This window comes from Fistularia commersonii, chromosome 14 (assembly GCF_037954325.1).
Source record: "Fistularia commersonii isolate RoL2024-O1a breed Wild chromosome 14, RoL_Fcom_v1.0, whole genome shotgun sequence".
Classification (NCBI taxonomy): Eukaryota; Metazoa; Chordata; class Actinopteri; order Syngnathiformes; family Fistulariidae; genus Fistularia; species Fistularia commersonii.
In genome coordinates, this window is record NC_141297.1 from 1,001,983 (window position 1) to 1,022,293 (window position 20,311).

At 50.6% G+C, this 20,311-nt stretch overlaps 1 protein-coding gene across 1 annotated transcript in view; it reads right to left on the bottom strand.

Annotated features, from left to right (window-relative positions):
- Nucleotides 1-20,311, bottom strand: part of camta1a (calmodulin binding transcription activator 1a) — a 323,754-nt gene that overhangs the window by 5,788 nt on the left and 297,655 nt on the right. The window contains exons 10-23 of the mRNA XM_086160089.1: nt 18,197-18,323; nt 17,533-17,667; nt 5,073-5,305; nt 4,805-4,986; nt 4,647-4,725; nt 4,216-4,564; nt 3,637-4,115; nt 3,038-3,216; nt 2,263-2,506; nt 1,692-1,763; nt 1,558-1,578; nt 1,276-1,475; nt 350-424; nt 6-36 (exon numbers count right to left, since the gene is read on the bottom strand). Of these exons, the coding sequence (XP_086016215.1) occupies nt 6-36; nt 350-424; nt 1,276-1,475; nt 1,558-1,578; nt 1,692-1,763; nt 2,263-2,506; nt 3,038-3,216; nt 3,637-4,115; nt 4,216-4,564; nt 4,647-4,725; nt 4,805-4,986; nt 5,073-5,305; nt 17,533-17,667; nt 18,197-18,323 (2,406 nt within the window). The remainder of the gene's footprint in view (nt 1-5; nt 37-349; nt 425-1,275; nt 1,476-1,557; nt 1,579-1,691; nt 1,764-2,262; nt 2,507-3,037; nt 3,217-3,636; nt 4,116-4,215; nt 4,565-4,646; nt 4,726-4,804; nt 4,987-5,072; nt 5,306-17,532; nt 17,668-18,196; nt 18,324-20,311) is intronic.

Genomic DNA, 20,311 nt, shown 5'->3' on the forward strand with positions numbered 1-20,311 from the left:
CTCACCCGCTTGAACAGTCTATGGTCCATCAAGGGGCTTGGCATAGACAGCAAAACAATACCAGACAGCTGGATTAGCACACAGTACGCACTCTGGGGGGGGGAGGGCCGGGGCAGGGGGGGCAAATACATTTAGGAGAAGGGGTGGGGGGGGCGGAGAGGTGGGTGGGGAGGGTGCTTAAGGTGGAGACATAATGACACTGTGGGTAAAAGAAATCATAATAATAAACAATGGAGACAAATTCTACTGATTAGCTTCAGAAGACGATGGTAGAGCCCTGGTGTGTGTGTGTGTGTGTGTGTGTGTGTGTGTGTGTGTGTGTGTGTGTGTGTGTGAGTCGGGGGTCTACCTGTGGCGGCAGCGGCGGAGGAACCTCATGATCTTCCTGGCGGCCTGGTCCTGCCTCTTGGTGAGCAGACTCCCCCTGCGGAGACCAGGGGTGAATCCTCATTATTTGGAAAGTATACAGCAACACCCTGGCTTAGGAGCTGGTCCTGTGACTGGATTTGCTTGTTTATCAAATTAAATTGAAATAAAAAATGAACAGAAACGCTTATTAATCCGTGCTTGCCTTCCATTTTTTTTCTTATGTGCTTTTACACAAGAAAAATGTACTTTGCTAATAACAACTAATGTATAACAGAATATGATACAAAATAAAAGAGAATGAAAATGAGGAAAAGTATATAAAAAAAAAAAAAAATCAGTTTAATTTGAAGATAGGAAGAAGATGCGGCGGAGGAAAAAGGCAGAGGAGGTTGTAGGAGTTTTTCATTTGTTTCTTAACTTACTGTCTCCCCCCTCCATGCTACAATGCTATGCTAAATGTAACTTTCTGTCTGAACTCCATGTGTGGACGGAGTGAAGCCGCTCCTCTTTCTAAAACCATCGACCGGCTTCGAGCGACTCTTCCGACGCCTCGTCCGTCCAAGTTCCCGTAAAGTCTCCCGCCCTCTCAGGGACGATGCTCTCCGTCATCTCATCTCACCGACAACGACTTCTCCATCTCTTCAGGGACGAGTCCACCGCAGGCTCACCTCGCCGGTGTTTTTTTCCGTGATTCTGTCTGGGCTAGCTAGCTAGCGGCGCGTCCCACTGTCTTTAAACACCACTTCACAAACAGCGGCGGCGTCAAACGCTCATCCCGACTCTGATCCGGGCTCCGATCACGAAGCAAAAATCCACAGAGCGACGTCTGGCGTCTGGGAGAACTCCTGCGCTCGGAAGCTAACGTTCTACTTTAATTCAAGTTTGCTGCTCCGACGCGGCGCCTACCTCAGTTTGTGCTGCACCAGGGCGGCGGCGGCGCCGCGGTGGTGCGGCTTCAGCCGTCCGAACTCCTTGTAGCTGCGGTAGTACTGCTGGATGAGCACGGCGGCCCGGCGGCTCTGCTGGAACTTCTTCTGCTCGTGGTAGCTGCGGAATTTACTCTGGATAAGGATGGCGGCCTGCGTCATCTTCTTATAAAGTGCATACTGGGGACACAGGAGAGGGGAGGTCAGCGGCTAATTCGCCTGGCGCTCGGCGAATTAGCCGCCGGGAGTGCAAAAGCTTTACCTTCAAGGCTATCCATGTTAGCTTGCAAACAAAGAAAACAAGGGAAAGGATTGTGAATGTCGCCGCCGCGGCGCGATGCTAGCTAGACATGAGGACGTCCACGCCGGGGCAGCGTCCGACCGCGGCGCGCCTACCTGTTTGTACTTCTTGTAACAACGTTGAATAACAGCGGCAGCTACTTCCTGTTGCTCCCGGAGCGGCCGCCCCTGTTGGGAGAGTAGAGCGGGGGAGAGGTCAGAGGTCAAGTGGTTTTTTTAACCCCCGCCGCTCGCCACGCTAAGATATGGGCGGCTCTGCAAAGTCTCCTCGGGGCGTCGGGGCGGAGGGGGCGGGCGGTCCACCTCAGGAGACAACAGGAAAGAGTGAACAGTGAAAAGTCTTCAGGCGGAATCCCATTGGGTGAGGGATGAGGGGGGCGGGGCTTGATAGAAACAGGTGGCAGCAGGCTCGTAATGTTAACAAGGTCTAACTGGAGGGGGGCGCGGGGGTGGGGGTGGGTGGGGTGCAGTCGTTCCACTATGCAAGGCCATGCTCTGCTCAAGCCATCCTCCCATGCTGGAACCACACGGACACCCGTCTCGTCAGGTGCGCGGAAAGCCGGGGGGCCGACCAGGAGAGAAAAGATTAGAAACCCCAAACGGAAAGCGGCGAGCTACGCCGCCGCCGCGCGCAGCGGGTGGCGCCGCCGCCGCACCGGGCCTGTACCTTGTACTTGCGGAAGGCGGTTTGGACCAGGCGGGCGGCCTCGTACAGCTCCCTCTGCTCCGGGTCCGACAGGGTCAGCTGGGCCAGGTCCCGCTCCACCTTGCTGTTGGAGGCGTTGATGAAGTCGCTCCAGTCGGCGGCCGAAGGCAGCGCCGACCTCTCCAGGGGGCCCTCTCTGAGCGGGGAGCCGCCGGGGCTCAGGCCGGGGTTGGACGACGGGGTCAGGGGGTCGTTGTACAGAGACCTGGGGGGGGGTGGGTGGGTGGGGGGGTCACTTTCACTTTCACTTTCAAATGGAAAATAAGTGAAATAGATTGTACTGACTGTAATAAAAACATGACAACTCATTCATTAGCTATACTGCCTGTCCTTCAGTTAGGGATTGGATGAGAAGCGATGCTCTCCCTGGATCAATCCCACGTTGACATTCACATGTCATTTACGGGCATATAAACATTCGCTCACTCACTCATTGACACATCATACAGAGGATTGCAAGTCAGTCATTATTCACCCTCTCATTCATGTCATCTAAACACACACTCTCATTCACTCTCATTCACACGCTGCATATGCATATAATCATTCATTCATTAATCCAAGCTTTAAATACAAGCATTCACTCATTCACACGCTGTATATGCATAAAATCATTCACTCATTTGAGTGTCAAATAGAGACATCCAACCCTTCGCACACTTCGCAAGCTGTAATCCTGGCAGTTTGGATGCATCATGTGTTCATAGAACACTGGCTTCTCCCCCGAGCTCCTCACCGTAGGTGTATGATGCTGGGCAGCTGCTCCACGTCCCCCAGGTAGTTGGCCAGCCAGTTCATGGTGCTGCTCACGCCGGACGTGTCCAAGGGCACGGGGTCGGCGGCGGCGAAGTTCTCCCTCTTTATCCTCTCCGGCGTCGCCTCGATGATGTGCTCGGCCAGCGTCATCATGTTCACCTGTTTCGCGAAACAACCGACAGCTGAGGAGACGTTCTCGCCGGGACCTTCTACTCTATCGGCCTATTGGCTCCGGGACAAAAAGGCTGGTTTTAATGGAGACGGTAATGATGACGGGAATAAACGATGAGCTCCCCGCGCTCGCCGCCCGCTGCAGGAGCTGCTTAGACGGTGATGGATGGCTGGATGAATCCCCCTGGCGGTGGGAGGGGGATCGATACCGGGAGTTTATTATGCGCCGATGGTCATCAGGACGGTGCCAGATGGACGCCGCCGAGCCGGAGAGGAAAACACATCTGACGGAGAAGGATGCTGTGTGTTTAGGCGGGCGTCCATCACGACCCGCCGTGCTAATAAAACACGAGGAAACAGAGGGGAGCGACGGCCGGGGGGAGTTTCGGTTTCGGGTCTCCTCCTCACCTGCAGGTCGTCCATCTGGGTGAGGCAGTCTTGGTTGTCCAGGTCGTCCCGGTAGGACAGCAGCTCCGCGTCGGCCATTTCTCTGTCGGCCATCACCAGCATGCCCAGCTGCTCCCGCTGCCGCAACCGGCCCGCCAGCTTCTCCTTCCCCAGGCCGCCGCCGCCGCCGCCGCCGCCGCCCGGCCCCTTCCTCCCCAGGCCGCTGCCGGAGAAGCCGTCCCTGGAGGTCCATCTGACGGCCCCCGCGCCGGCCCCGAGGGACAGGCCCTTGTCCGAGCTCAGGCCCTCGGCGGACAGGCTCTTGGGGCTGGAGGACAGCCTGTGGAGCTGCTGCTGCTCCAGGCTCAGAGGGACCGACACGGCCTTGTCGGGCCGCGTCTGAAACAGTTCAGGGTTGGGTTTATGCTTCTTGGCGAGCGGGAGGTCCCTCTGGCCCTCGCTGTAGTAGTTGGAAGGCTCGGACCTGGGCCTGCGGAGATCTGCAACGCACCAGAAGGCAGACGGACACGTTTAAGACGGGTTCGCTCCGAAGGCGTCGCGGAGGGCGGCGGCGGCGGCGGCGCGCGGAGATCTACTGGCCTGGGTTGAGGCCGGCGTTGCTGGACGCGGTGGCGGCGGAAGGACCTCCCTTCTTGCCGCCGGGTGCCACGACGCCGTCGCTCGCCCAGTTGACCATCCAGCTGTCGGCGGCGGGGGCTTCCGGGGCCGGCGAGAAGGACATCCGGGTGGCGGGCGGCAGAGGGGCCGGCGGCTGCTGCTGCTCCTCCCTCTGGAGCTGCTCCAGACACTCGGCCAGCTTGGTGTGGCCGCGGGAGCGGGCGATGGACAGGGGCAGGCGGCCCAGGGAGTCCGGGATGGCGAGGGCCCGCCGGTCCCACTTGTAGAGAACCACCGCCGCCTCCAGGTGGCCCAGAGCGCACGCCCACATCTGGACGGAGAGCGCAGCGGAGAACAGAGCGTCACAAAGGCCGGCCTCGCTTCACCGGGAGGCGGGAAACGCGACGTCTCACCAGCGGCGTGCAGGAGAAGTGATCCACGTTGAGCGGGTCCACCTCCAGCTCCAGGTCAATGCTATCGGCGTGCTTGGTGCTGGACGGAGGAGAGGGGGACAGTTAGCGTCTCGGGCGCGGCCCGACGCGGCGCCTCGGGACGGGAGCGGCGCTCTCACCGCCACTTGATGAGCGTCTGGATGAGGGTGGCGTAGCCCTGGCCGGCGGCCAGGTGCAGCAGGGTCATGCCTCTGAAGGTCTTGGAGTGAATTAAATGCTTGGACTTGGCCCAGCAGGCTCGGCTCATCATCTTCTCGCAGACCACCACCACGCGGCTCTCGAAGGAGCTGCTGGCCTGCGTCTGAACGGAAAAATGGCGGCCGGTTAGCGGTCAGCCCACGTGGAGTTTCACGGTTATCCAGATCTCGCTCGTGGCGTTTTCGTTACCTGTGACTGGTTGTTGTTGGCTCCGCCTCCTCCGCCTCCTGCCCCGCCTCCGCCTCCTCCTCCTCCTCCTCCTCCTCCTCCTCCCGCTCCGCCTCCTCCGCCCCCCGTCGCCCCGGTTCCTCCCCCGGCGCCGCCGCTCCCCGCGCCGCTCTGCTGCTGGTGGCTCGCCATCTCCGCCATCCTCCTCTCCATCTGCTCCAAGCGCTCCAGGATAGACATTCTGAACTGGTTATCTGGGCGAACAAGAACAGGGAGAAGAAGAACCAGGAGTCAGCACGTGGGAAACAAACGGGCTGCCGAAACAAACGCGGAAGTCGAGCCAAAGTCCATCGTCTTTGCGTCTTTGGCCTGAACTTCATCAGAACAACTGACTGGAAACACACTTTGAAGACGTCAGTGAAGTCCCTCAAACCCACCCTCCGCCCCCAGCAGCCTAATCCATCCGCTGATTGACCGGCGAGCACGTTAAGTCCGTCCATCCAATAACGCGGGTCATGCTCCGTGGGTGTGAGCAGCTGAAGGTCCTCTCCAGCTGATTAAGTGCAGCCCATTACGCCCAAAGAGTCCCGCCCCCGCCCCCCTTTCCGAGCGGGCGTGGTCGGGAGAATAAATCAATCACGGCTCGCACCAATCCGGAGTCCTTGAGAAGGAAGCCTCTCCATGCATCCAGATGGAGGGAAGGGGGTTGGAGACTGTAAACATGCTAGTTTGGGGGTGGAAGGGGCGGAGCTACGGCTGCGGAGCTCCTAAGAACACATGTGTCACATCTGGAAACGTAGAAGGCGAAGCACAATGAACGACCAACGAAAGCACAGGACAGGGTGACTGACAAGGCTGGTGTACATATATATATATGTGTGTGTGTGTAAAAAAATGAAAAAATATATTCATATTTTTTTTAAATATATGAAAATATGAAATACATTTTTTAAATGTTTTGTTTTTTGGGGGGGTATGCAAATATAAATATATATAACATGTAAAAAATGTATTTATATATTTTTCAATATAAAAATATAAAATAAATGTATTTGATAAATTCATGTTTTATTTGTTGGTGTGTGTATACATATGTTTTTTTTCTTTTTTTAATATGTATATAATGTAGTCTTTATGAAGCATTAAGTTAAGAATTTACTGAGCCATGTAAGAATAACCCCCTATACACACACACACACATGTGCACGCCCGCACACACACACACACACACGTGCACACACACACTGGTCTAAGGGCAGAGGGTGTTGTTGTACCACCTACAGATTGCAAATTAGAAATAAATGAATATGTAATAAACATACTCATGCACATGCACATACACACACCATTGCAGACACACACATACACACGCACGTGAACACACACAGGTCTAAGGGCAGAGGTTGTTGTGTCGCGCACCTATTGCAAATTAGATTTAAATGAATATGCTACACACACAAACACACACACGCTTGTGTAGGCAGACATACACACACATAGATGTATGCAAACGCACACAAAAAAGTGGGTCTTAGGACGGAGGGTGTTGTTGTACCTACATATTGCAAATTAGTAATAAATGAATATGCAAGTTACATACACATGTTTGAGCACGCACACACGAGCACGTGCACACACACACACGGACTGGAATGGGCTGGGCAAAGAGAGCCCACTGCAGCAGGGAGTACAGAAGACTGCATTAGCATTCCCCATTTAGCCACTATGAGGCCGTTTCTGTGGCAACCTGCTGCCGAGCGGTAACTAGGCGACAGGAACATGGCTGAGTGTGTACGCTCTGCCCGTGCGCTATTGGCTTATTGATGAAGGGGAGGAGAAGGACCCTGTGTAGTGCTTTTAAAGAAGAAGACGAAGAAGAAGAAAGAGGAGGAGGAGATGACAAACAATGAAATAAAGGCTCCATGAATCTTCCAGGCTTCCGCTCGGCCTCCTCTGCTTCCTCACCAGTAGACGCTCAATGGCTCGAAACCTGTGTGTGTGTGTGTGTGTGTGTGTGTGTGGGTTCACAGCGTGACCCGGTGACATTTGCCGCTGTGTCGTATCCCGGCAGCCGAGACTCCGGAGGGCTGATGTTACAGCCGGGCCTCCTGCAGACCGCGGCGGTGGAGAGGTCAAATAAACACCGTCACCGGATGACGGGAAATAATGTCAGAGCCCCCCCCCCACCCACCAAGGATGCTCGAGTTTTGCTGCATCTCAGACGGCGACACCCGGGGTGGGGCGGGGGGTTTGGTGAGGGCGATAGGTCGGCGCTCCGCGACGCGTCTCTGAAAAATAAAAGCAACCCTCCGCTGACGGCGAGTTAGCGTTTAGCGGCACGCCGACATGTCTTTGTTCGGCGGCGGTGCTGCAGTGTGCTGCAGTGCAGATGATGTCATCTCCACCTGCTGCCGGCTGCTCCGGATGCCATGCACGTCCACTGCAGAGGGAGGAAGGGGGGCCGGGGTGGGGGAGGAGGAGGGGCGGAGGAGGGGACGCCGGACGCCAGCAGCCAAACAGAGCGCGGTGACATCGTCCACGCCCCCCCACCCTCCACCCCGCTCCCGCTACCCAACCCCCCCTCACTCGGTCACACTCGTCCTTCCAGGACAAATCCAGATTGTTTTTCTTTGCCATAGCGAGTGATTCGCCGACGATTACGACGCGTCGGCGAGCGGATAAACAGAAGGCGAGCGAGGGGCTCGGCCGCCGAGACTCTTTTTCGAGAAAGAAAAATCATCTCGGCTTGAAAAAAAGTTTAGAGGAAAAATACTGCTCTGATGAAGTGGCAGCGAGAGTTATTGGATGGGAAAAAAAAACAAACGAAAAAAGTTCTGTTTAATACTGTAGAGGAAGCGGAGACGCACGCCGCCGGCAGACAAATGAGTACATTTGTCTCCGGCCTCGGAAGCGACGGCGCCGTCATTATAACAAATCACTTGTTGTGGCTGCGGGCCCGGCCCCCCGACCCCGGCCCGCTAATGTAGATTTAGAGGCCCGGCTTCCGCGTGGAAGTAAATTGGAAAGTGGCTTCTGTGCGAGATCCATACCGGGAGCCGCCACGCCGGCGTGACGGATGGGGGGGGGAGGTCGGTTTTTCTGTTTCTGTAACGTTTGCGGCCCCGACGGACGACATAAGCAGGAAGAGGAGTTTGCAGATCGGGAAACTGAGGGGGGAATAAGCGGGTAACGGCAAGGGCGAGGTCAAAAGGGCATCGACCGCGAAACTCCTCGTTCACGCACGTAAACACGGTGTGTCGGGAACATCCTCAATGGGCGACTGCGACCAGCCAATCGGACGCCAAGGCGACCTCACGCTCCCGATAAAACACAGGATATGAAGTTTTTTATCCCAAAGTGGCCATCAGAGGTAATGGATCCGGCGGATTTCCGATGAAGGACATCTTCAATCTTCTGGCTGAGCTTCTGCCAGTCAGACGCTCATTATCTCCTCCGCCGCGACTCACGTGTGACCCGCCCTCCTCCCCGGGTTTGATTGACAGGGGTTGGTATTTGTGTCCGTGCCCGTCCTCTCGCAGCTGCAACTCCCAGATCTCTGTTGTTCAAAGACTCGCTTTGCTCAGATTTCTTTTTCGCTATCTCTGGCATTTTCACTTCCTGAGCGGCGGCGCGTCCCGACAGGAGGGGCGGCGGGGCGCGTGACACGGACTGCTCGCCTCTTGGTGGAGCGCTACCGCTCGCCTCGCGGAGTCTATTAGAGAAATCCACCTTTGCCCTGACGGCTGCGGCTCAAATCGGTTTCACACACACACACACACACACACTGACACACACACACATTCATATTGCTTGTGAGAGCTTCAACTTCACCTGTTAGGAAATCAGCCAACATCTGCACGGAATAATGAAATGTAATGAATGAACTCGTAGCGGTGCACGCTACAGCCACGGTTCCAGAATCGTTTCCACTGTGAAGTGTGTGTGTGTGTGTGTGTGGGGTCTGTCAAATCTCCTTTTTGTCCGCTCCGGTGCCCCCCCGCGCTCACCAATTTACCGCTGCGAGCGCCGCAAACGGCCAGGCATTGTTCACAGCCTGCACCCGTCAGCAGAAAGCCGGGTGAGACGATCGGAGCCTAATGTTCTCATTTCAGGGACTGAAAAATAAAGTTTTCCGTGCCGATGCTGCACAACAGGTGTGTGTGTGTGTGTGTGTGTGGTCACATCCCATCTTGTCACAGTCGGAAACACATGCCATTCAGTCACAGTTTAGCAGCACTGGACAAAGGTCACGTCCGTCTCCGTGACCGGCGGACACGGAGACGGACGGCTCCCGGCCTGCTGGCCTCCGTCCAGCGCCGCCGCTCGATAGCTGCGCCGAGGCACGGCGCCACGGCGCCACGGCGACGGCGAAAAACGTCGCGGGGATTAGCTGTCGCCGCCAATCAAGCTGACAGCGTCTGGGAGAGCCGGACGGATTTTCTCTCTTTTTAATGGCTTTACACTTGACGGCGTAACAAGCACGCGCCATTAACTTGGGATCGGCACCTCCAGACGTATTAGCCGCACACACACACACACACACACACACACACACACACGTATTAGCCGCTTGACGCTCTGGCTGCAGGCGGGCGAGAGGTCAGGCTTTTACCCACAACACTCACGCTGAACTCACACCAACGGGGCTTTGGACAGGAATACCAACACATGCACCGTCCACCAACATCTGGACCCACAGCAGCACCTCTGGGACCACAGATGATGCAAATACACCCTCCAATTATTCACTGATACAGCGCTCTCACGTTCAACCATTCACACACACACACACACACACACACACACACACACACACACACACACACACACACACACACACACACACACACCGAACACACACTCAAACATCATTTAGAGGCACGGACATTCACCCTCTCACCCACAGCCCACATGGAGACCTCCCACATCCACCTTCTCTCATCACTCCATGACTGATTCTCAACAAATCACTCTCAAACCTCCAGACACACCACACCACCAACACTACTATACTACTAACTCTACTATACTACTAACTCTACTATACTACTAATACTACTACACCACTGACACTACTATACTACTAATACCACTATACTACTAACACTACTATACTACTAACTCTACTATACTACTAATACTACTATACTACTAACTCTACTATACTACTAATACTACTAATACTACTACACCAATGACACTACTATACTACTAATACTACTATACTACTAATAGTACTATACTACTAACACTACTATACTACTAATACTACTAAATCTACTATACTACTTATACTACTATACTACTAACACTACGATACTACTAACTCTACTATACTACTAATACTACTATACTACTAATTCTACTATACTACTAACTCTACTATACTACTGATACTACTACACACTGACACTACTATACTACTAATACTACTACACCACTGACACTACTATACTACTAATACTACTATACTACTAACACTACTATACTGCTAATACTACTATACTACTAATACTACTATACTACTAATACTACTATACTACTAATACTACTATACTACTTACACTACTACTGCACTATTAATACTGCACTACTACTACACCACTAACACTACTATACTACTAATACTACTACTGCACTATTAATACTGCACTATTACTACACCACTAACTCTACTTTACTACTAATACTACTATACTACTAATACTACTACACCACTAACACTACTATACTACTAACACTACTATACTACTAATACTACTACTGCACTATTAATACTGCACTACTACTACACCACTAACACTACTATACTAGTAATACTACTATACTACTAATACTACTATACTACTAACACTACTATACTACTAAAACTACTATAATACTAATACTACTATACTACTAGTACTACTATACTACTTACACTACTACTGCACTATTAATACTGCACTACTACTACACTACTAACACTACTGCACTATTAATACTGCACCACTACTACACCACTAACACTACTATACTACTAATACTACTACTGCACTATTAATACTGCACTACTACTACACCACTAACACTACTATACTACTAATACTACTACTGCACTATTAATACTGCACTACTACTACACCACTAACACTACTATACCAACACCAACACTACTACTACTACTGCACTACTACTACTACTACTACTACTACTACTGCCCTACTACTACTACTACTACTGCACTACTACTACTACTACTACTACTACTACTATACCACCACCAACACCACTACTACTACTAATACTACTGCACTACTTCTACTACTACTACTACTGCACTACTACTACTATACCACCACCAACACCACTACTACTACTAATACTACTGCACTACTTCTACTACTACTACTACTACTACTAAACCACCACCAACACCACCGCTACTACTACTACTACACTACTACTACTACTACTGCACTTCTACTACTACTACTACTACTACTTCTACTACTACTACTACTACTAACATACCACCACCAACACCACCACCACTACTACTACTACTACTACGACTACTGCCCTACTACTACCACTACTACTACTACTACTACTACTACTATACCATCACCAACACCACCACAACTACTACTACTACTACTACTACTGCACTACTACTACTACTACTATACCATCACCAACACCACCACTACTACTACTACTGCACAACTTCTACTAATACTACTACTACAATACCACCACCAACACCTCCACTACTACTACTACTATACCACCACCACCACCACTACTACTACAACTATACCACCACCACTACAACAACTACTACTAGTACTGCACTACTACTACTACTACTACTATACCACCACCACCACTACAACAACTACTACTACTGCTGCACTACTACTACTGTACCACCACTACTACTGCTAACACTACAGCATCAACACTACTACTACTACTACTACTACAGGTGGCGCTGGTGATGTGTGTGTGTGTGTATGTGTGTGTATGTGTGTGTATGTGTGTGTGTCTGCTGAACACCACAGAATACACGCTCAGGGGTACTACGTAGTATTTGTACTACAAACCAGGTTGGGGGGGGATTCAGGAGAAATCACGTGATAACAGGTGAGCAGCGGAAGACGCGACAGGAAACGACACACACACACACACACACACGCGCGCGCGCGAGTGACGCGTGGACCGCCCTCTGCGCCACGCAGCCGCCGGACCCGTCCTCGACCCCACGGCACCGAATCATCGCGACGTTTGGAGCGACCGGCGGCGAGAACTCGTCCTGCGTGAACGTGGGTCGCTTTGTTTTTTTTGTTTTTGGTGAGGACGTCGGGAGGCGCGTAAAGATGCCGTAGTAACAGTCGTGAGTCAGGAGTTGGCTACTACCGACACACACACACACACACGCACACACACACACATAAACACACACACAATCGAACTCCACTACAGAACAGCTGTGTTACGTAAAAGAGCATCACTTTGAACGGAAACGTGGATCTGCAACTTTTTCACCCCACCGGCATGCACGAACACACACACACACACACACACACACACACACACACACACACACACACACACATACACACACGGATAGCAAACAAACAAAAGTCCAAACACACACACACTCACTCACACACACACACACACACACACACACACACACACACACACACACACACACACACACACACACAAATAGACACTTCTGACCTGCTATTTCACCGTCCATGTGGCGGCGTCCACCCGCAGACCCCGCGGACACGCGCACACACCCCGGGGACGCGCGCGTCTTTCCCGGGCATCCCAACGCAGAGAAGTCCACCCCCCTCCCTCCCTCCCACCCACCCACCCACCCCTTCCTCCCGTGGGGTGGGGGGGCGGCGGCCGGCTCTACTGCATGCTGTCACACGGAGGGGTGGAAAAACACGGGTGGCGGAAGAAGAAGAAGAAGAAGAAGAAGAAGAAGAAGAAGAAGAGGAGGAGGAGGAGGAGGAGGACGGAGGAGAAGATGGGTAGATCCCGGCTGCGCGGCGGCTCTGCGCTCCACAAACAATGGAAGAAGTGAAGGATCTGACTTCTCCTCTTCCGCCCCCCCCAGCCTGCAGTGAGGACCGGAGCCGCTGCTAGGAGACGTAGTGCGCACGTGCCGCCGGTAAACAGACGCCCCAGTTCCGGTCCCCCCCCCCCCCCCCCATTAAGCTCACTTTAAACGCCGAAGAGTGCTTGTTATTATTAGCCCTGTTAAAGCACCTCCACAACCCTCACCCGCGGTTCTTATTCAAACAGGTTACCCTATGCGTGTGTGCGTGTGTGTGTGTGTGTGTGTGTGTGCGCGCACCCGATGCAAAAACAACAAACAAACAAACTCCGGTCTGCTTGCAACGGTTTACCGTTTTTTTTTTTTTTTTTTTAACACAAAGCGTGCATGTGTGCGCATGACCGTGCATGTGTGTGTTGTTGTCACGCCGATGCTACCCACCCACCCACACACCCACGGCAGCGGGCTTGCAATGCACCTGCAGCTCCGGAGCTCCAGAGCTCCGGAGGCTCCCGGGGCGTCCGGACGCCGGTTCCCCCGCAGCCGGAGCTTCTCGGCCGGCGTCCGGGGCTCCGCGGCTCGGCGGCTCCGCGGCTGCAGTGCCGCAGAGGAGGGGAAGCGGGGCAGCGGCGCCCCTTCCCCCACTCTGCATTATGACAAACCAGGGCAGGCAGGCGGCGGAGCCCGGGGCGCGTCACGGAGCTTTTCCACGGCGGAGGTCCGCAGCCCCCCACGGCCGCGCCGTGACACGCGTACCCCCCTTCCCTTCCCTCCCTCCCCCGCCATCGAACGCACGTCCGGCGTTCGTAAAGCGCACGTACACGCAAGCGCGTCGGCGCTGGCGTCCTGCCCCACTTCCCACTCCGAAACACGCGGAAACCCCGGGTGTCACGGTGAACAAACACGCACGCGTCCGGGATCGTGACGCCAATCGTGTCACCCACGCGCGCGCGAGAAACAACGTGCACAAACCACGTGAACGCGCAGGAGGCGACGCCGGAGCCCGACCTTACAACTTGGAATCGAGTCATCAGCGGGTCAGAATCGGATCATCCGTGGATCGGAAACGGATCGTTCGGTGATCTCAACCGGAACATCCGGGGACCAGAACCGGAGGATCTATAGATCCGAACCGGGTCATCCATGGGTCTCAACAGGATCGTCTCTGCGTTACAAACAGATCATCTATGGATCACGACTGGATCATTTTTGGGTCGGGAACGAATCATCAGTGACTTTCGACCGAATCATCGACGAGTCAGAAATGGATCATGTAAGGATCACAACTGGATTATCTGTGGTTAAGAGACGAATCATCTGCGGGCGGCGACCAAATCATCTGTGAGTCAAAAACGGATCATCTCAGCTTCACGTTCAAATCATCTATTGCTCATCACCAGATCATGGATGTATCACAGCCTGACCATCCGCGGGTCACAACCGGATCATCGGCGGCTTGGAAACAGATCATCGAAAGATCATAACAGGATCATCTTCAGCGCTAGACTGAAACATCCGTGGGCCAGAAATGGATCATCGGCAGTTCTTGACTGAATCATCTGTGGTTCACAACCAGTGGATCATTGTGTCACAACAGAATCATCTGAGGTGCAGAACCGGATCATCTGTAGTTCACAATCAAATCCTCTGTTGTTCATAACTGGATCATCAATGTATCACAACCGAATCATCTGGGGGTCAGAACAGAATCATCTGTGGTTCATAACCGAATCGTCATCGTACCACAGCCAGATCATCTGCGGGTCGGAACTGAATCATCTGTGGTTCATAACAAAGTCACATCTGCGGATTGAAACCGAATCATCTGTAGGTCAGAACTGAATCATCTGCGGGTCGGAACCGAATCATCTGTGGGTCAGAGCCGAGTCACGTCTGTGGATCCTAACTGAATCATCTGTAGGTCAGAACCGAATCATCTGTGGTGCAGAACCGGATCATCTATAGTTAACAATCAAATCCTCTGTTGTTCATAACTGGATCATCAACGTAGCACAGCTGAATGATCTGCGGGCCGGAACTGAATCATCCGTGGGTCAGAACCAAGTCACATCTGTGGATCGCAACCAAATCATCTGCAGGTTACAACCGAATCGTCTGTGGGCCAGAACAGAATCATCTGTGGTTCGTAACCGAATCATCCGGGTATCACAACCGGATCATCTGCGGGTCACAAGTGCATCCCCTCTGCTTCTCGAGCGGTTCATCACGCCAGAAGGGCCGTGAGGTCGGCAGGCGGGGGGTTAACGTGGTCTAGGGGTTCTGGCGGGCCGTGTCTCCCCGAGCCGGCGGCTCCTCCCCGGCCGGTTCTGTGAATGGGCCGGCGAGGCCGGCGGGATGAATGGCGGAGGGGGCGTGCGGCGGATTACTCACTCCCACCCCCTCCAGGGCCGTCTGCATTGCAGCTGTCCTGGGAGCCGCGCTTCACCGTGCCCTACTTTATCCTGTCAATGCTCAAGCACTGCAGCAACACACCCCGACCAACATCCACCCGACACCCCCTCCCTGCAGCAGCACACTAACACAAGCCACAAGACTCTATTTACCTTTAGATAACAACAACAACAAGGATAATAACAACAACAACGAAAACAAGGATAACAACAACAACAACAACAACAAGGACAATAATAATTATTACTAGGCAGTTTTACCATTATTATTATTATTATTATTATTATTATTATTATAATTCCCCTGATTATTATTATCATTATTGATATTATTATTATTATTATTATTATTATTATTATTGTTGTTGTCAAAATTATTATTATTATTATTATTATTATTAGCATTCTTATTATTGATATTATTACCGTCATTATTATTATTATTATTAACACCTGCTTTGGATTTAATAAAACAAAAACAGTATATTCATATAAAATCAAAAATGAATAAACTATAATTCTTGTTGAAATCTTGTTGTGGCGATTGGACAAGTGAAGAAATTCAAGTTCTCGATAAAAAGATTTTGAAAAGAATTTAGCAGGACCTGGATAACTGAGAACCTCCACACACAAATATAATATAATATAATATAATATAATATAATATAATATAATATAATATGATATAATATGATATAATATAATATAATATAATATAATATAATATAATATAATATAATATGATATAATATGATATAATATAATATGATATAATATAATATAATATAATATGATATAATATAATATAATATAATATAATATAATATAACAAAATGTAACAAAATATAATGTGATAAAATATAATATAATATAATATAATATAATATAGTATAATATAACATAATATAATATAATATAATATAATATAATATAATATAATATAATATAATATAATATAATATAATACAATACAATATAAGATAATATAATATAATATAATATAGTTTTTTTCCAAACATAACCCCTGCAGTTGGAGCTCAGACCTTCTCACCATCCAGCCTCAAAGGTTACATTCTGTTTCTAGCCATTGAATTTCCTTCAGTGATCTGGAGATCAGTGGAACCTCAACATCCAGTAGTGAAAGACAGGTCTGGTGCAGCATAAGATTACATATAATAATATTACATATTTACAGCAAAAAGACAGGAAGCGGAGATGGAGATGGAGGTTCCTCTATGGGAGGGTGGATGATGGAGTCCATCGAGCACATGTTAGATGTTCGGGCCATAAAGCTAGACTGATTTTGGACGTGGACGGAGGAGGGATGGAGAGGAGAAGGATGCTGAGGTTGGAGGAGGAAGACCAGAGAGGAGCTTTATGGATGGATGGATGGATGGATGGATGGATGGATGGATGGAGGACAGGGAGGTAGATGGTGTGAGATGGAGAGGGCGTGGAGGTCGGCCCGCCCCACCAGGTTCTCGCGCTGCATTCAGGTACACGCGTTCCGCTCGGAAAAGCCAGCGTCCGATCTTCAACGTCAAACAACCCGGCGATGCTGGAACGTGCCTTTTCTTCAGCACCTCTAGATCTTCATTTGTGATCTTCTCACATGCAGAGCTCATCACTTCCATTCGCACTTCGACCTCTTTGGAGGCCCCTGGAAATCCACCATGCTGGACCGTTACGGGACCTTCATCGAAGGTCTGGTAGCCACAGGCCGCCAAGATACACCTCCGCTTGACGTCTGGAAGAAGGTCCCTGCTCCCCTGTCAGTCCACGTGGGGTTCTCAAGGTTCCTCCCGCACCCCAAAAACATGCAGGAGCTTCTTTGGAGACCCTACATCATCCAGATGTTTGAACAGTTGGAGGTCTCCGTATAATTTGTGTCAATATGCGGACCCGCGATTGGCCGAGCCCCGCCTCTCGGCCAATCGCGTTCGAGACCGACCCCGGCAAGCGACGCAGAGCTTCTGCTCGCCGAGAGGAGCGTGAGAGAAGAAGGACCTACCATCCAGTGAGAGCCAGTCGTGCTGAGATGATGGCAGTGACGGGAGAGCGCGGGCTTTGTACTCGAACACCACGGAGTTGGAGATGATGTGGTTGCTGACGGCCACCTGGAGGGTCACCAGCCCGGTGTCATGAGCTGCAGGGAGGAGGACAAGGACAGATCAGGTTCAGGTTCTCAGCTGGTTCCTGGAGAAGGAAAACACGATCGTACAGATCATCCGCCTCCATCCAACCTTCTCCTCTCAGACCAGCTTCTCTCCTGTCCTCTTCTCCTCCATCCATAAACCTCTCTGGTCTTCCTCTAGAACTCCTCCCAGCTTAGCCTCCTCCTACCCAGATCTTCTCCATCCCTCTTCAACAACTCAGTGTGACTTTATCTCCAGAACATCTAACATGTGCTGTCCCTCTGATGGACTTCTTCCTGATCTTCTCCACCCTCCTCAGCGTCTCCAAACCAGACACCACAGTCGCTCTCATCTCCATCTCCTCCACCCCTTCCAAACCTCCTGCACATGTTCCTCCACCTCTTCCAGCCTCACCGTTCTACCTCTTCTCATTCACACCCCTGTTCCATCTGATGACCTTCGAAACCTAAGCATCTCAACATCCTGAGAATACGATCATGTAATGTGTGTGTGTGTGTGTGTGTGTGTTGTCCCATCTACCTGGGCAGTAGCAGCGCAGCACCCCCGGCTGGATGAGCGAAGCGGGGACGGAGATCTGGTCGAACAGGCAGCTGTAGTTGGAGCTGGCCTCCTGCCACGGCCCGGTGATCAGCACCTTCACGCCACCCTGTGGAGCAAACGAGAACCTGAGGAACCCGAGGAACCCGAGGAACCCGAGGAACCCGAGGAACCTCCCGCACAGGTGAGCGCAGCTGCCCGCGTCACTGCGGCTCTGCTGCCATCTAGTGGACAAACCTGCGCATTGCAAGCAGAGCCTTCATGTGGTCTCTGCTGCCATCTAGTGGACAAATAGTGTCATTACATCCCGTGCACTATTGCAATCCTGCTTTAAATAAAAATGCTTTTAAAAGATTTCTACAATCGATATGCTTTCATACTTTTATCCGAACAGAAGGGCACTCGTGTCCGTCTGCAGAAACAATGCTACGCCAGGTTCACTCCAGGACGCCTTATCACTTTAATATGTTTAAAGTACGCCTCCGCTGCGTGCAACACGGCAAAATATACTGCTCAAAAAAATAAAGGGAACACTTAACAACAAAATTTAATGCCGAGTCAATCAAACTGTCCACTTAGGAAGCAAAACGAATATGTGACTCCAAATCCAGACCTCCGTGGGTTCATATATTTGATTTCCATTGATCATTTTTGTGAAATTCTGTGGTCAGCACATTCAACTAGGTAAAGAATAAAGTATTTTATTCATACAAATCTATTTTAATGTTCACGTTATTTTTTTTTTGAGCAGTGAAGTATCTCCTCATAGCAAAAAAGACCGTTAGAGCCTGTGATTCTATTCAATGTGGGTTATTATTTGAAAACGTCTCTCTAATAAGTACTGAAATAACTACGCTGAAATGATGAATTGATAATAATTAATATCAAAATTGCATAGATGCACAGTTTATTACATAGATGTACGGTATATTTATATTCATGAGTGTTTTTTGTATGTTTATGCTGTCAACATGTGCCTTTCAATTACTTCTTGCCGTCAAACAAAGTGTTTCTGAATTTGAATCTGATAGATATCGCTGGAATCAAATTTTAATAGAAATAACACCTCTTCTGCCTCATCAATGCATTTTTTATGAAATACATCTTCCTATCTTTGCGTTGTAATTGCATCAACACAGTGGCGGGCTGTGCATTTCACACCAGGGCCTTCAGTGGTGCACCAGTTAGCAATCCACCCCTAAATAACTGTTTTATGGCAATAAAAAACATCTTATTATGCAGTTAACGGACTGAAAGTGATGCGGAAATCCTTTTCCTCGCTGTAACAAGCCTTCTAGCTTCAGAATTGGCCGACCTTTCTTAACAATTTCCACCTTTTCTTGAAAAGTCCGTCTTGAAAATAAACGCGCAACCACATCAAATTAGCTGACTAACTAGCACAACTATATTCGCTCGCTACAGATGCAGCCTGCTAGCTCAGGCTAATACACGCGCTCACTATCCAATCAAAGGGTGTGTGGCACGCTGGCGTCACCGTAGCCTTCTAGAAGGCCTTGGTGTCGCAACTCAAAATCTGATTGGTTGAAAAAAACGGTTTCAATTCCACTTATTTATTGCTAGAGCGCCTGTGAATCTGGTTCTGCAGGACTTTGACCCTGCCTGGCAACAAATAATGACTGAAATGTGATTGGTTGAATATTTGAATGTGAAAATATGTATCCGGAAGCAGCACAGCCGGGGGGAAAAAGGTATAAAAGGATGTGGACAGACCATTTAGAATGATCTAACTTTTAAATAATTGAATTATTGGACAATTAGAATTAAAATCAGTCTGTAATTCGGATATTTTTGCAGGCCTAGACGGCCCACCACTTCATCAGCACTAAAACAGCGGCCCCACGATGAACAAATCACACCTCTTCAGTTTTTCTCGCATGAAACTTTTTGCCAGAAGCATCTTTGAAATGGTGTTGCGCAAATAGAGCCGCCGTTACGGTAACGACGGCGCCACACTACCGTAATACTCCGTGCAAAGCGCAAGACAACTTAAGTCCAGTGGAAAAACAATGAAAACCAGACTTTTTCAGTCGTTCGTCGGACAGGACGTGAAAAGACCACATGTGCGGGAAGAAGTGC